At 36.4% G+C, this 16,646-nt stretch overlaps 1 protein-coding gene across 1 annotated transcript in view; it reads right to left on the reverse strand.

The window, feature by feature from the left end:
* The window catches only part of LOC138697009 (uncharacterized), a 104,034-nt gene extending 88,134 nt beyond the window's left edge, over window positions 1-15,900 (reverse strand). Inside the window, exons 1-4 of the mRNA XM_069822600.1 lie at window positions 15,842-15,900; window positions 9,416-9,825; window positions 2,223-2,384; window positions 300-505 (exon numbers count right to left, since the gene is read on the reverse strand). Coding sequence (XP_069678701.1) covers window positions 300-505; window positions 2,223-2,384; window positions 9,416-9,812 — 765 coding nt within the window. The 5' untranslated portion in view covers window positions 9,813-9,825; window positions 15,842-15,900. The remainder of the gene's footprint in view (window positions 1-299; window positions 506-2,222; window positions 2,385-9,415; window positions 9,826-15,841) is intronic.
* Between the last annotated feature and the right edge of the window lie 746 nt (window positions 15,901-16,646).

Genomic DNA, 16,646 nt, shown 5'->3' on the forward strand with positions numbered 1-16,646 from the left:
TAATTATTGATTGCTTTATTTAGATGTGTTTAATTAAAAAGCAGTGTTGCTATTTGAATTTATTTAATAGAGTCTTCCCTAAAATATACAGAAAACAGCTATTGTTGTTTAATCAACACCAATGACCAGTCATGCTAATATTGCAAGGGCAATAAATTCCTCATTACAAGTTTCATTGCATCAGATTTCAATTCCTGGATATCCAAATTCGTGGAGGATGTAAGCTAACATACCTGAAGGCGTTGGAAGGAAGGAGGAAGTGCAGTGAAGCGAGTTATACTTTGAGAAATTAGTCTGACCTGCGCGAGCTTCGGCATCATGACGAAGAAAATCCACTTGAAAGCTCGCAGACCTCCGAGGTTAGTGATATCCTGTCCCAGCATGTAGAATTCGTTCTTCGGCTGCTTCAGCGAGTCCACACCAATACCAAACGCGGTGGTGGCGATGACATCATTGGCATATCTGGTATAGAAATCTTTTAACTCTAAGATCAGAGTGTCACCATCTGAAAATATCAAACGTAAATAAAATTATTGGCGAAGAAAAGAAAAAAAAATATTGCAATTACATAGGGTAAACATTGGTAATTTCGTGATAATTTCATGAAAATTAATTTAAATGCAAATGTGTAAATATATCCTTATTCTGATTTTTTCATTTAAAAGCCGATAATTTCCTGTACAAATCTGGAGACATAAAAGATTGGACACGTTCTTGAACAAGTGCCAAAAACCACTTTTACAACTTAAGCTTAAAAGTTGGTTATTTCGTGATAACCTTGGTAATTTCGTGATATTACATTGATAATTTCGTGAGAGATAGAAGAATTGTGGAAAAATTCATTAGAGTTAAATGAAATTCTCATTTATTGTTACAAGACTTCAAACATAGTAATTCCGTCTAATATTCATAGCAAGAAAACATAGAAATACATATCAACACATAATAAGAATAAAATCAAAGTAAAAATTGAAATTTAAAAGGGAACTTCTTTGCTCTGAAAGGGTAAACACTTATTACGAACTTTATTATAGGGCCTAGCCTATATTACTAGGGTAACTCCAAAAGTCTGAGTCACTCTTTAGCAGCGTGCACAAGGTGTCATCTTCTGACTTCGTTCCGCGAAGGGATCCTTCAGTTTACCAAAGAGATGGTATTCGTACGGTTCCAGTTCAGGACTGTAAGGCGGATATTTCACTCTTGTCTATCCGAATTTTCTGATCTGGTCTGTAGTCTTGTGACTGACATATAGCTGTGAGATGTTGTGAAATAGCAGAACATCCTGCTTCTCCCGATGTCGTCGAACACGACTGAGTCAAGCTTGAAGTTTCTTGAGAGTTGCCACATATGGTGGTTCCATGTGGCATGATATCCAGAAGCAAGAGTCCTTCTGAATCGAAAAACACAGCAGCCATAACTTTTCCTGCCGAAGGTGCACTTTTGAATTTCTATTTCTTTGGTGAATTTGCATGATGCCACTCCATTATCTGCCTCTGTCTCCGGTCCAAAATGGTGGAGCCATGTTCCATCTTGTGTCATAACTCTTGCAAGTCATCTAGCACTTATCATTGACACTTAGCATGATAACAAATCAAACAGAAGCTACACTGAACTCATCCCCCTTTTCTTTTTTGTTATCGCATCTTGTCTTCAGATTTCTAAAATTCATATTGTAATACATTTTATACTATTTTAAAAATTGTAACATTTAATGCTCAATAAAATTTCGCCTCAAACAGCTAAGATTTCTATCAGTAAAGCTAAGCCTATATGGCCACTACAGATGTATCTAAAATTCCAAAAACATTTCCTAAAATTTCATGAAGATACCAGAAATCTTTGTACCTAATATCATATGCTTACCTTTATTAATAAGCCTGTAATGTAATTACAAACATCCACAAAATTCGTATGCCTGAGAAGTCGACGCAAACTTGCTCTCTCAAAACATAAAAGCTCACTGAAGCAACGACAATAGTCACACAAAGCGTAGCTGTATGTTTCTGGAAACCGGACAACATATGCAATCCCTTGGCGGAAATTTGAATCTCGTAATACCATTGGTTAGTTCACGAAAGAGCAAAGAAAAAGTATCACGAAATAACCACTGCCACGAAATTACCAATGTTTGCTCTATAATTAGGGCTATTTTAGTTGACTTATAATACTTACCTATTGTCTACAAATGGAACACAAATTATCACTATAGGCTACACACCCACCTTGTTGTATTTTGTACCCTTCGTGATCTGGATGCTTACTGCTTTCCTCGAGATATCGCACAAATTGTTGACAGCATTCAGATACTAACACAAACATGGTTTTCATTTTGCTGGATGTGAAAGCGGGACTTAGAGTCGCCCGCATCTCTTTCCATCGCTGACCTGTAAGAAAAAAAAAAGATATTAATTTGTATTTGTCTCTAAAAATATATATTTTTTTAATCATTAGGGAAGTTCAGGATAACAGAGAGGATTTGGAATCGAACGGGTTACATCAGCTTCTTGTCTATGCAAGATGACGTGAAACGATTAGGGAAAACACGGAAATTTTGCTTGAAGCAAGTAAAGCTATAGATTTGGAAGTAAATCGCGAAAAGACAAAGTATATAATTATGTCTCGTGATCAGAATATTGTACGAAATGCAAATATAAAAATTGGAGATTTATCCTTCGAAGAGGTGGAAAAAATTCAAATACCTGGGAGCAACAGTAACAAATACAAATGACACTCGGGAGGAAATTAAACGCAGAATAAATATGGGAAATGCCTGTTATTATTCGGTTGAGAAGCTTTTGTCATCTAATCTGCTGTCAAAAAATCTGAAAGTTAGAATTTATAAAACAGTTATATTACCGGTTGTTCTTTATGGTTGTGAAACTTGGACTCTCACTTTGAGAGAGGAACATAGGTTAAGGATGTTTGAGAATAAGGTTCTTAGGAAAATATTTGGGAGTAAGAGGGATGAAGTTACAGGAGAATGGAGAAAATTACACAACTCCGAACTGCACGCATTGTCTTCTTCACCTGACATAATTAGGAACATTAAATCCAGACGTTTGAGATTGGCAGGGCATGTAGCACTTATGAGCGAATCCAGAAATGCATATAGTGGTAATTGGGAGACCAGAGGGAAAAAGATCTTTGGGGAGGCCAAGACGTAGATGGGAGGATAATATTAAAATGGATTTGAGAGAGGTGTTATATGATGATAGAGACTGGATTAATCTTGCACAGGAAAGGGATCGATGGCAGGCTTATGTGAGGGTGGCAATGAGCCTGCGGGTTCCATAAAAGTCATTTGTAAATAAGTAATTAGGTAAGTATATTCAGTTTGTTTGTTAAGCGTACCCTATCACTTGTAGTTGTACAATTGCAATTATCGTGTTCATAACGAATATTTTCTTTCCGCCTTCCAAACGCAGGCTATAGATACACAATCTGTGACAGAGGTCTAAATGAAAGACTAGGGGCCGTATTCATAGACATTCTTAGCGCGATCTTCCTGTGGATGATCAGCGAAATAACGTTTTTCGTATTCATAAACCAGTGTTAGCGATATGATATGATATGATATGATATGATATGATATGATATGATATGATATGATATGATATGATATGATATGATATGATATGAATCCTGTGCAAATAACCAGTCGATAGCCGGGGCTAGTTTAGCACGCTCGTAGCGCGGGTTAGCGAAATATCTATAAATAGCATCCTTTGTAACCAGCCCAAGCGAGAATTGAACCCACGTCCGGATTGGCAGGCAAGCGCTTCAGTCCACTGAGCTACGCCGGTGGGCGTGATCACGTTGCTTCATAGAGAAATAGATACTGGAGCACAGATACTCCTAGAATAGTACACACTTTTCCGTTGAATTTTGACAGAATTGACGTAGAAAGTTTCATGAGTGCAAAGAGTATAATAGGGTAACATACTTTTTGAAGGTACAGTATGTATAATAAATACACAGAACTACTGCATACAAATATTTTCGCCGTTTTTTTAATTGTTTTGAGATAATAAGAGACTCAATGCATGTTTTCAAGAAGATTGTGCCACAGTCCAGACTACCAGTGACTCTTTGGAATTAAAAAGGCGCTATTTAGTGACAAGGTGATATAGAAGATTATGACCCGCACGTTCCACAGGTTTAACCGTTTGCAACTTATTTTCAGTAACCCTAAAAAATTTAGTCTATCTGAACAAACCAACGCTATAGACGAACTTGAAGACAACGTAATATTAAAAATTAGAAGAATTACGAAAGAGTATTTTTTTTCGATTCAGTTTCAAATTCATAATATGTCAGAAATGTGTGAATGAAAACAGACACCACTTTGAATAATTTCTGTAACATAGGTTAGTATCAAATTAAGGGGACGCAGAGGTGAATATTTCAAAGTCCACACAATTTATCCGAATTGTTTGAAATTGGTCATAGATACTAAGTATGTTATTAGTAATGGACATACCAAGTTTCAACTTTCTAAGTACAATAGTTCTGTAAATATTAATAATTTTATAAAACTTTATATCGTTAGATATAAAATGCTCCATGCACCATATTTTAAGAAATTTTCAATATTTCTTTTTATTTATATGTTCAGAGAAGGTAATATAAATAATGATAAGTATTAGTTTATTATGGGAATAATATAGTAATACAGTTATCTTGGTTTTAATTTCATACTTTTAAGAGCACAAAATCAAAAACTAACATCGGAATATGAAAATAAAGATAATAAAAATGGAAAAAAACAAATTTTCATTTTTTTCTTCAGTTTTGTTCGAAAATTTCACCTCTGCCTCCCCCTTAAAATGCAATTGTGTGCAATTAGCTAATAAGTTTGGTAGTCTATATACAGTATGTTGAACTACGCTGAAGGTTTTAGATCAAATTGTCGCCGTTTTTACCGCAAGTCGCTTGCGTTTTATCGACCCAGAGCGAGCCGCCCAATGCTCTGTACGAGTATATGAAGCTAGATACTTTATTTAGGCTGGTATTCATAGTCGACACTTTATATCACCACTTTGCAAAGTGACACTTTTGACGAAAGTGGCTCTTTCATATTATGGTCTGTCCAAAACTACTTCCGACCTGACAAATGGCGCCTTTAACATGTTACCATGGGAACCATTCAAATCAACCAATCACGAGAGACGCGTAACCATGGTAACGGGACGGTGTTGCCGTGTCTATGTTTACAAGTTTCACGTGAATAGCACGGCCTAGTGGTGAATACAGTCGCCCGGAATGACTTTGAGTTGGCTGGTTAGCGCGTGCTTTGTGTGAATTAAAGATATTATTTAGTTGTATTATTGTTTTAGCGTACCGATAATTATTGTGCTAAAATATATTATACGTATTATCTTCGTTGTCATTGGTGGAGTGTGTGACTAGTGTGTGTTTTCTAGTTTCTGCGAGATTTTCTAAACAGATGACTTGTGCAATGTCGGAAGGAAGAAAAGACAGGCGGAGAACAAAGAATATTGGACAAGATGCCCTGTTAGAGTCAAGCGCGAGAGATGGTGTGTAATGTAAGAGAGTATTTTGAGAGGGAAAAAGATAATGGCGGGCCTCTTTTACCTTTGGCGCAAGTCGTAATGAGAACTGCTGCTTGTGTTAAAATTAATAAGAGCACTGTTATCGATATTGGAAAAGAAAAAGGCCGTGCAGATTTTTAATCATAAATATCTTTACAGTTTACAATTTTTTTCAACGCCTTTCTAACGGTATTACATTGAAGAGTACTACTACTACTACTACTACTACTACTACTACTACTACTACTACTACTACTACTACTACTACTACTACTACTACTACTACTAATAATAATAATAATAATAATAACAATAATAATAGTCTAATAAAAATAATAATGTACACAAATTTTAATGCCTAGTGTTCAACAAATCGGTTATAAATGTATGTGTTCATGTCAGACGTTCATTACTGCACTCTATCGGCAGCGCGCTCGCTTACACGAAAGATTAGATTAGATTAGATTTAGATTAGATTTATTTATTTAACCTGGTAGAGATAAGGCCGTCAGGGAAACATGATAACATTGCTCCCCCTTCTCTGTAAACTGTCAAGTCGGAAGTAGTTTTGGGCAAGGTATAGTGGTATTCATAGACGATTGAAGAAGTGCACTTTACAAAGTGTCACTTTACGCCAGCAAAGTGTAGAGTTACAATTTGGTTGGTAACAGAAGTCCCACAATGCCTTGCAAAACAAGTGAACAAACAATAACAAATTAATGACGTATAACCTACAAATTACAATGCTTGTGATTTGAATTGGGAGCCTAATTGATCGCGCGAGAAAGAAAATATATATTTAAAGTTGTTTTATTTCAGTTTATAGTTTTTGTTGCCGATAGTAGATTATTTCAGTCACAGATATACAGTATAACATTTTATTAAATAATTAGTGATACTGCTGGTGAAATTAGGTTAGGTTTTGTACAGTACATAACTGATCCATTAATTTATAAAGTTAGATTAGGTTCTGTACATATCTTTTTCATTGATTTATGTCGCTAAGTTATATTTTGTATGTATCCGTTCCACTGATTTATATAGTTCAGTTAGATTTTGTACATATCTTCTATTAGTTTATATAGTTAGGTTAAGTTGGACTGAGTAGGTTAAGTTTTGTGTGTGTGTGTGTGTGTGTGTGTGTGTGTGTGTGTGTGTGTATATATATATATATATATATAAATAATTAAATTTATATCGTTAGGTTAGGTTATATACGTATCTGCTTCAATGATATATCGTGTTATTTCCTTTATTTTTATTTTTGTCTTTTTCTTGAGTACTGACTAGATGTAAAAAAAGAATGAAATAAACACATTACTACTGCTATTATTATTATTATTATTATTATTTTCTCTCTCTCGTTTCCATTATTGCCTGCTCTTCAGGAATATTTTGAATGCCAAATGTTTCTACAATGCATAACAAAATAGGCCTAATAGTATGAGATCTCTTTTCATGGTGAGGTTATGACTGTATATGAACTAGAGACAGAGATGTATTGCTTACCGGCGTGAAAATATATATTACCGGTATTGCTTACCGGCGTGAAAATATATATTACCGGTATCAAAACAGTAATGATTATATCAACATCAAGATAAATCTTATCTCAAAATACAGGTGTCAACAAAAATAAAAATCATTTTAAACTCAATATAATTATGGAATCTGCTTAGAAGGCAGGCACGTGAGGTCTCTCAATGCTAATTTAAGATAGTTATGACTACATTAGATTGAAGTTAGTTTAATATTATTTAAGTTAAAAAATTCGTTTCAGTAATAAAAAATAGGTTATATAGGCATATCTACCTACTTATCATTTCATCGAATTGAGGTTATAAATATACGAATGTTACTACAGAAATATATATATATATATATATATATATATATATATGGTAAATATCTGTAGCATAGAATTTTAATACAGTCAATAATTGTATTATTGGAGGCACTGGCAAACCTCTATTATTCGCTTTTGTCAACCAGTCATCGAAAATATAAGCAATCTCAATAAGTTTCTTTATCAAATTGGAACCGTTTTTTTAATTCTATATCATTATAAAATTCCACGGGATTGTCTTTAGGCCTATCTCTAATGTAGCGCTTTCGTACATTGTCCACTAATTGTGCCATCTCTTCCGCACGTTTTAATAAATAATTCGACAACTTCCAAGATGTCCGCCATTTTTCTACAAAGTGTCACTTTCGGCTCAAAGTGTGGTCGGAACTACACTTTCATCCAAAGTGTTCCTTTGCACCAAAGTGTCGACTGTGCAACGGAAAAGTGATACTTTGCGTCTTCCAAAGGACACTTTAATCGAATGTGTCGACTATGAATACCAGCCTTAGTGTCCTGCATTGTTCGAATATGAGAGAGGCAACCAAGACATTAAAAACTTCGTCTTATTTCAAGTGAAAAACTAATCACAAAATCCTTAAGCGGTTAAAACACGAAAGAGTGGGAGTGCAGGAAACCTAATATTTTTATAACAAGGCGGAACAAACTCGACAGGCCTCCTACTGCAGAGCGAAGATGGCGAATATCTGACTTCCATACTCGACAAACTTGAACCACAGTCTACTATATATAGTCACGAAGCTTGAGTTTTGAGGTTGCTAGAAACAATAGACTGTGACGGTACTATTTTGCATTGCCTGTAATGAGGCGATATTAGCGACCCTAGTGGTGAGCAACTATCTAATGTTTGCATATTTACTACGTATTGAGCTTCGCGACTGTATATACTAGACTGTGCTTGAACCGAACATAGCGCCTGTAATGCACGACGCTGGTCTAGATAAAAAATTTCCGAGGAAGAAAATCCATGCTCTCATGGTTCCGTCTGTGTTTCTGGGTTATATTGTGTACTAGCCGTACCCGTGCGCTCTGCTGCACCCGTTAGAAATAAATATAAAGTAATTACGTCATTAAAATAAGACATTTGATCCAGGGAACATTCATGTTTGATAGAAGGATAAATCGTTTATTATGTTACTTAATTTAAATTGTATTAAAAAATTAAAATGCGATCATTTTGATCCAGAGACCACTCATTTGGTCATAAAAATTATTTTAGGAAATACAGGAAACGAATTCCTATCAAGTTTTCTGTGCATAAGAACCTATTTTAATCTTACCTGTCCTCGATTCACTCAGAAGTTACTGAAATAACATTATAGCATTATGTCCATCTAGAGAAACTACACTTTCCAATGTTGAATTAATAATTAATTATACAAATCGGTTAATTTAGCTTCCGATATTACTTCATACAAACACAGACACATTATCTGTAGGCTATGTTTCATAGCTTTCGATTGTTGTTGTCCAAGGCCCCTTATAGACGAAGTCATTTGTTTTTTATTTCATTACACCGCCTTAAGATGGAGTTATTATTGTAATTTTGAAACTCATTTATCTCATTAAATATCAGTGCTATAAAAATTTTGCATAGAATAAAACTTATCGGAAATTATTTTTAAAGAAACTTTTGTCATGTAATATTTTTCACGAAAATTAATAATAAGGGAGATATTTCGATTTATTTAATTCAAGCCCTCTTATAACCCCCCCCTTTAAAAAAAATACTTTGAATGCCATATAGCCTAAATTCTAAGTTACAACGAACTTAATTTATATTCCAATTTTCATATAAATCGGTTCAGCCATTATCGCGTGAAAAGGTAACAAACATTCAGACAGACAGACAAAAATGTCAAAAAAGCGATTTTCGGTTTCAGGGCGGTTAATTATATATGTTAGGACCAATTATTTTTGGAAAATCGAAAATTACCAGAAAAATTTCGGCTACAGATTTATTATTAGTATAGATGGGTCGCTCTGAATATTGCCTTACCCTTAAGATTGCTGACTCCTCTGGACCATATAGGGTCTGAGAAATCTGAAAACATGGGCATATGGTCGGTGAAACTATCGAAATCCTTGATGGTAATAGTCTTGATGAGTTCCGGGTCCCTTATGAGCAAAGCAGGTCTTCGGAAGAAGAAGATCCCGCCGTACTGGTGATGTTTGAGCTCGTTGTAGTACTTTATCATAAGTTGCGGGAAGAAGAGTTTCCTCGTGATGGTCGGTCCCATGTTGCCCACGAACGGAAGAGGCTTGATGAACGGCACATTCTGTTTGGAGAAGTGATTGTAGTTGCGGGTGCCCAACCGGTAGATTCGGTAGAGCAATACCAGTAGAACGGCGAAGAGGATGATCCAATCACAGAACGACCACGTCCAGTCTAGCATGGTAATCTTGCTCCTGAGCATAAAAAGAAAATGTGCATTATTCTGCGATTTTTACATTTCTAGCGCTCCCCAATATTAGTTTCTCATCACGCCAAATAGCTATAAAGAAGAAGTATTGAGATGCTGATATCGATATTTTCACGAAAATACAAGCTGTTAGCATTTCTTGTACCGAGAAGTGGCTTCTGGTATGTCATTTGTCTGTCTTCACTGTTTTTTCCTAAACTATTAAAGTAGACTAATCTTGTTCATATTTAATATTCACTAAATTACGAATGGTGTAACACGAGGATTGATCCATAAGTTACGGCAATTAATTTGTTATTTGAAAATCAGTAGATGGTATCACGTAATACCGTGTGTCGTATGTCATATGGCATCCGTAGTAGGGTAAACATAGGTAATTTCCTGATAATTTCATGAAAATTAATTTAAAATGCAAATGTCTAAATACCGGTATATCCTTATTCCGATTTTTCACATCTAAAAGACGATAATTTGCTGTACAAATCTGGAGACATAAAAGATTGGACACGTTCTTGAACAAGTGCCAAAAACCACTTTTACAACTTTAGCTAGAAGGTTGGTTATTTCGTGACAACCTTGGTAATTTCGTGATATTACATTGATAATTTCGTGAGAGGTAGAAGAATTGTGGAAAAATTCATTAAAGTCAAATGAAATTCTCATTTATTGTTACAAGACTTCAAACATAGTAATTCTATCTAATATTCATAGCAAGAAAATATAGCAGCACATATCACCACATATTAAGAATGAAATCAAAGTAAAAATTGAAATTGTAAAGGGATCTTCTTTGCCCTGAAAGGGTGAACACTTTTATTACGGACTTTACTATAGCCTATTTCTAGGGTAACTCCAAAACTAATGCATAACATTTGTTTAAAAATTATATTTTTATCCTACAGCTTTGCCATTTTCACAGAATGTAGATACATCCTTTAGGAACAAAATGTCAATTTTCCACATAATCCCTGTCCCTTTCAACTGCCTTACGTAACCTAGGAACGAGGGCCTGTAGACCAGCACGGTAAAAGTCTGGACCAACACGTCTGAGCCACTCTTTAGCAGCGTGCACAAGGGAGTCATCTTCTAACCTCGTTCCGCGAAGGGATCCTTCAGTTTACCAAAGAGATGGTAATCGCACGGTGCCAGTTCAGGACTGTGAGGCGGGTGTTTCAGTGTTGTCTATCCGAATTTTCTGATCTGGTCTGTGGTCTTGTGACTGACATATGGCTGTGCGTTGTCGTGCAATAGCAGAACATCCTGCTTCTCCCGATGTCGTCGAACACTTCTCAGTCGAGCTTGAAGTTTCTTGAGATTTGCCACATACGCGTCAGAATTAATGGTGGTTCCGTGTGGCATGATGTCCCGAAGCAAGAGTCCTTCTGAATCGAAAAACACAGTAGCCATAACTTTTCCTGCCGAAGGTGCACTTTTGAATTTCTATTTCTTTGGTGAATTTGCATGATGCCACTCCATTGTCTGCCTCTGTCTCCGGTCCAAAATGGTGCAGCCATCTTCTGTCACAATTCTTGCAAGTAAGTTATCTAGCACTTATCATTGGCACTTAGCATGATAACAAATCAAACACAAGCTACACTGAACCTATTGCGTCTCCCTTTTTTTTTTGTTATCATATCTTATCTTCAGATTTCTAAAATTCGTATTGTAATAAAATTTTTAAAATAGTATAAAATGTAAAGCTTAATGCTCAAAAAAAATTTTCCCCTCTAACAGCTAAGATTTCTATCAGTAAAGCTAAGCCTATATGGCGACTACAGATGTATCTAAAATTCGAAAAACATTTCCTAAAATTTCATTAAGATATAATAAATCATAGTACCAAATATCATATGCTTACATTTAGTAATAAGCCTGTAATGTAATTACAAATATCTGCAAAATTTGTACGCCTGGGAAGTCGACGCTCACTTGCTCTCTCCAAACATAAAAGCTGCTGAAGCAGCTACAATAGTCACACAAAGCGTAACTTTATGTTTCTGGAAACCGGACAACATATGCAATCCCTTGGCGGCAATTTGAATCTCGTAAAACCATTGGTTAGTTTCTCGAAAGAGCAAAGAAAAAGTATCACGAAATAACCACTGCCACGAAATTACCAATGTTTACCTTATGTGGTCGCATCACAAGATGGCAGTGTAATATATTATTATTGCACAGAGACCGATGTGCAGAGTTCACCGCCATGTCATGCATCCATAGTACGAATATGTGGTCGCATCACTACGGGGATGACAGTGTCATATGTTAATCGCACAGAGAGAGATGTTACGCGTAATGTAGATATGAGTCGACCGCCGCGCACAATGAATGTAACCCGAGGGATTGTTATGGTATGATGGTATGATTCGGTTAAGAGAGAAGTTTTATATGTTATTCTTATTCAATTTGGTATTCCCAAGAAACTAGTTCGATTAATTAAAATGTGTCTTAGTGAAACTTACAGCAGAGTCCGTATAGGCCAGTTTCTATCTGATGCTTTTCCAGTTCACTGCGGGCTAAAGCAGGGAGATGCACCATCACCTTTGCTTTTTAACTTCGCTCTAGAATATGCCATTAGAAAAGTTCAGGATAACACAGAGGGTTTGGAATTGAACGGGTTACATCAGCTGCTTGTCTATGCGGATGACGTGAATATGTTAGGAGAAAATCCACAAACGATTAGGGAAAACACGGAAATTCTACTTGAAGCAAGTAAAGCGATAGGGTTGGAAGTAAATCCCGAAAAGACTAAGTATATGATTATGTCTCGTGACCAGAATATTGTACGAAATAGAAATATAAAAATTGGAGATTTATCTTTCGAAAGGGTGGAAAAATTCAAATATCTTGGAGCAACAGTCACAAATATAAATGACACTCAGGAGGAAATTAAACGTAGAATAAGTATGGGAAATGCCTGTTATTATTCGGTTGAGAAGCTTTTGTCATCTAGTCTGCTGTCAAAAAATCTGAAAGTTAGAATTTATAAAACAGCTATATTACCGGTTGTTCTGTATTGTTGTGAAACTTGGACTCTCACTTTGAGAGAAGAACAGAGAGTAAGGGTGTTTGAGAATAAGGTTCTTAGGAAAATATTTGGGGCTAAGAGGGATGAAGTTACAGAAGAATGGAGAGAGTTACACAACGCAGAGCTGCACGCATTGTATTCTTCACCTGACATAATTAGGAACATTAAATCCAGACGCTTGAGATGGGCAGGACATGTAGCACGTATGGGCGATTCCAGAAATGCATATAGAGTGTTAGTTGGGAGGCCGGAGGGAAAGAGACCTTTGGGGAGGCTGAGACGTAGATAGGAAGATAATATTAAAATGGATTTGAGGGAGGTGGGATATGATGGTAGAGACTGGATTAATCTTGCTCAGGATAGGGATCAATGGCGGGCTTATGTGAGGGCGGCAATGAACCTCCGGGTTCCTTAATAGCCAATAAGTAAGTAAGTAAGTATATGAGTGCTGTAATGCTATTCCAACTACCATGTAAATACGCATATCATGATGCTGTGTCATCTATGGATGTTTGATTGCGACCCTACCCTATCCTGTTTCACTGGTAGGCCTACAGACACTGTCAGCGTATTCCGTATCTCACCGGTCCGGTGGCATCAATGACGTCACGTTACAGCGAAATAAGGAACAAAACTGCTGGAAGGATCGATGGCTGTCATGGCGACTGTACAAGTTGTTGTCTGTGCTACGCTAGCAAAATTTTGAGAAATTTTCGTACTGCCATCTCGTTCAAAGAAAAGACAGCATAAACAATGTATTTCTTGAACCGGTAGTAATAACGGGTCCGTTGGCATGTTCGCTCATAAGCCATTAACATATTGTTTTTACGTTGTGCTCATTACAAACAATACAGCAGAACACACCGCCATGACACAACAGTGCACGATGTTATTCGTTTGCTAATTCCCGCCCTATACAAGAACCAATCAGATTCACTGATGGCGGCTAATGGAGACTGCCACCACCTCTGCAAGTTGATGGCACCGGTGCGACACCGGTGGAGCATCAATGACGTCATCGGTGGAATTCGGAACAACGTGATGCCATCGGATTGCTCACCGGTGAGATTCGGAATACGCTCTGTCCTTCCAAGTAGCACATGCATATAGCTTGCTCTTTCGAGTACCATAATGCTGTGTCGTTTAGGGATGTTTGATCCCTACCCTACCCTATTAGCACACATACCCTATGCTTTCATTTAGGCCTACATATTTCAAAATTTCGAATCACAACCGCATTCTCACAAAAAATTGTCATGACTCATGCCCTAACCCTCGTATATTAAGAAAGAAAATTTAGGCCAGTTCATCTTGTCCGTTATTTCTTTATCAGTTTGTAGATAGTAAAAATAGTCGTATTAAGAAACAGGCCGATCAACGGATTTTGTTCCTATTCAGTATCAATGCGTCACTTTATTCGTGAACAACGAAAATGAAATAAAATAGTTTTTACTAAACAAAATTAATGGCTTTTTATTTCAAGCCGAAAATAAAAAAAAATGGCGTTCTACTTTGAGAACCGGCAAACAATTTTCCAACGGTTTGTTTTTTATTATGTAGAAAAAACTTAACGTACAGCAGAGTTCGTATAGGTCAGTTTCTGTCAGATGCGTTTCTAATTCACTGCGGGCTAAAGCAAGGAGATGCACTATCACCTTTACTTTTTAACTTTGCTCTAGAGTATGCCATTAGGAAAGTTCAGGATAACACAGAGGGTTTGGAATTGAACGGGTTACATCAGCTATTTGTCTATGCAGATGACGTGAATGTTAGGAGAAAATCCACAAACGATTAGGGAAAACACGGGAATTTTACTTGAAGCAAGTAAAGAGATAGGTTTGGAAGTAAATCCCGAAAAGACAAAGTATATGATTATGTCTCGTGACTAGAATATTGTACGAAATGGAAATATAAGATTTGGAAATTTATCTTTTGAAGAGGTGGAGAAGTTCAAATATCTGGGAGCAACAGTAACAAATATAAATGATTCTCGGGAGGAAATTAAGCACAGAATAAATACGGGAAATGTCTGTTATTATTCGGTTGAGAAACTTTCATCATTGAGTCTGCTGTCGAAAAATCTGAAAGTTATAATTTATAAAACAGTTATATTACCGGTTGTTCTGTATGGTTGTGAAACTTGGACTCTAACTCTGAGAGAGGAACATAGGTTAAGGGTGTTTGAGAATAAGGTTCTTAGGAAAATATTTGGGGCTAAGAGGGATGAAGTTACAGGAGAATGGAGAAAGTTACACAACACAGAACTGCACGCATTGTATTCTTCACCTGACATAATTAGGAACATTAAATCCAGACGTTTGAGATGGGCAGGGCATGTAGCACGTATGGGCGAATCCAGAAATGCATATAGAGTGTTAGTTGGGAGGCCAGAGGGAAAAAGACCTTTAGGGAGGCCGAGACGTAGATGGGAAGATAATATTAAAATGGATTTGAGGGATATGATGATCGAGAATGGATTAATCTTTCTGAGGATAGGGACCAATGGCGGCCTTATGTGAGGGCGGCAATGTACCTCCGGGTCCCTTAAAAGCCAGTAAGTAAGTAAGTAAGAAAAAAATTATTCTAAATAAGGGATACAATAAAATTATTGACGGAAGTAAATTTAGCTAAAAGACATTAATTATCATACTGAGCGGTACCGGTAATCGTACTTTTTGTTGTGATTTTTTCTACGTGTTGCTCTCCTGAGGTGGAGCAGATTTGCCAAGAGCGCTTCATTGTTCCAGGATTGCTATTCCGTTGTAAACTCATTTTAATCGTTGGCGAACTACTCGAAGCAAGTATAAAATGATATCAGTTTTCAAAGGTCACATAATTTTTTTACTCTTCTCATAATCTGGAGATATTTCTGAATCAGTAATACACTTCAATGTTTTTGAACACGAGAAAATACTTAAAATATGACCACAGATAATATTATAAAGAAAAATAACACAACAAAATTATTACTTACAACTGGGATGGCGTACTTGTTAGTGTGCGTTGTGTAAAACTGACCTTGTCTTTCAGATCTGTTGCTGCCAGTATCAGTCCGCAAGCAGTGTCGCCAACTCGATTCTTAAAAACCCGCTAAATTGCTATATTGTCAATGTTATTAGTTTGTCAATCTTGAACATGGTAATTGGGCTTTGCCTGTTATGTTCAATAACAAATAAATAAATAAATAAATGTAAAATTAGATTATTTTTCCGCTGTGAGTGCTAAAAAATACCCGCTAAATGTCTATATCAAATTAAGGTAACATTTAACATTTAATTTTTTAAGGTGACATGTATTTTATTTAGCCTGACGAGTTACTCCCTTGGTTAGAATGGTAAATTTTTTAAAAATAGCGTGTAAGAGGGCCTTAGACTAGAAATGTTTACGATGAAATAGTAATGGAACGGAGAAAAACTCTCTCCGGCGCCGGGATTTGAACCCGGGTTTTCAGCTCTACGTGCTGACGCTTTATCCACTAAGCCACACCGCTTTCCACCCCGGCGTCGGAAGAATCGTCTCAGTTTTTTTTTAAGTTCCAACTCTTGGGTTCCCTCTAGTGGCCGCCCTCTGCACTACGTCATAGATATCTATGAACCTAGGACCGAAGTCCACACATGTGCGGAGGTGCACTCGTAATGAGTGACTATATAGAAATGTTTAGCTTAAATGTAGTTATGTTTATAATTATGCATAAGGGTGTAATTATTTGTCTTACTTGAACTGTTGTATCAGTGAAGCGAGGTGAGTCAGTGAAGTTATGGTTTTACAGTGCAGTGAAT

Source organism: Periplaneta americana, chromosome 3, assembly GCF_040183065.1.
Source record: "Periplaneta americana isolate PAMFEO1 chromosome 3, P.americana_PAMFEO1_priV1, whole genome shotgun sequence".
Classification (NCBI taxonomy): domain Eukaryota; kingdom Metazoa; phylum Arthropoda; class Insecta; order Blattodea; family Blattidae; genus Periplaneta; species Periplaneta americana.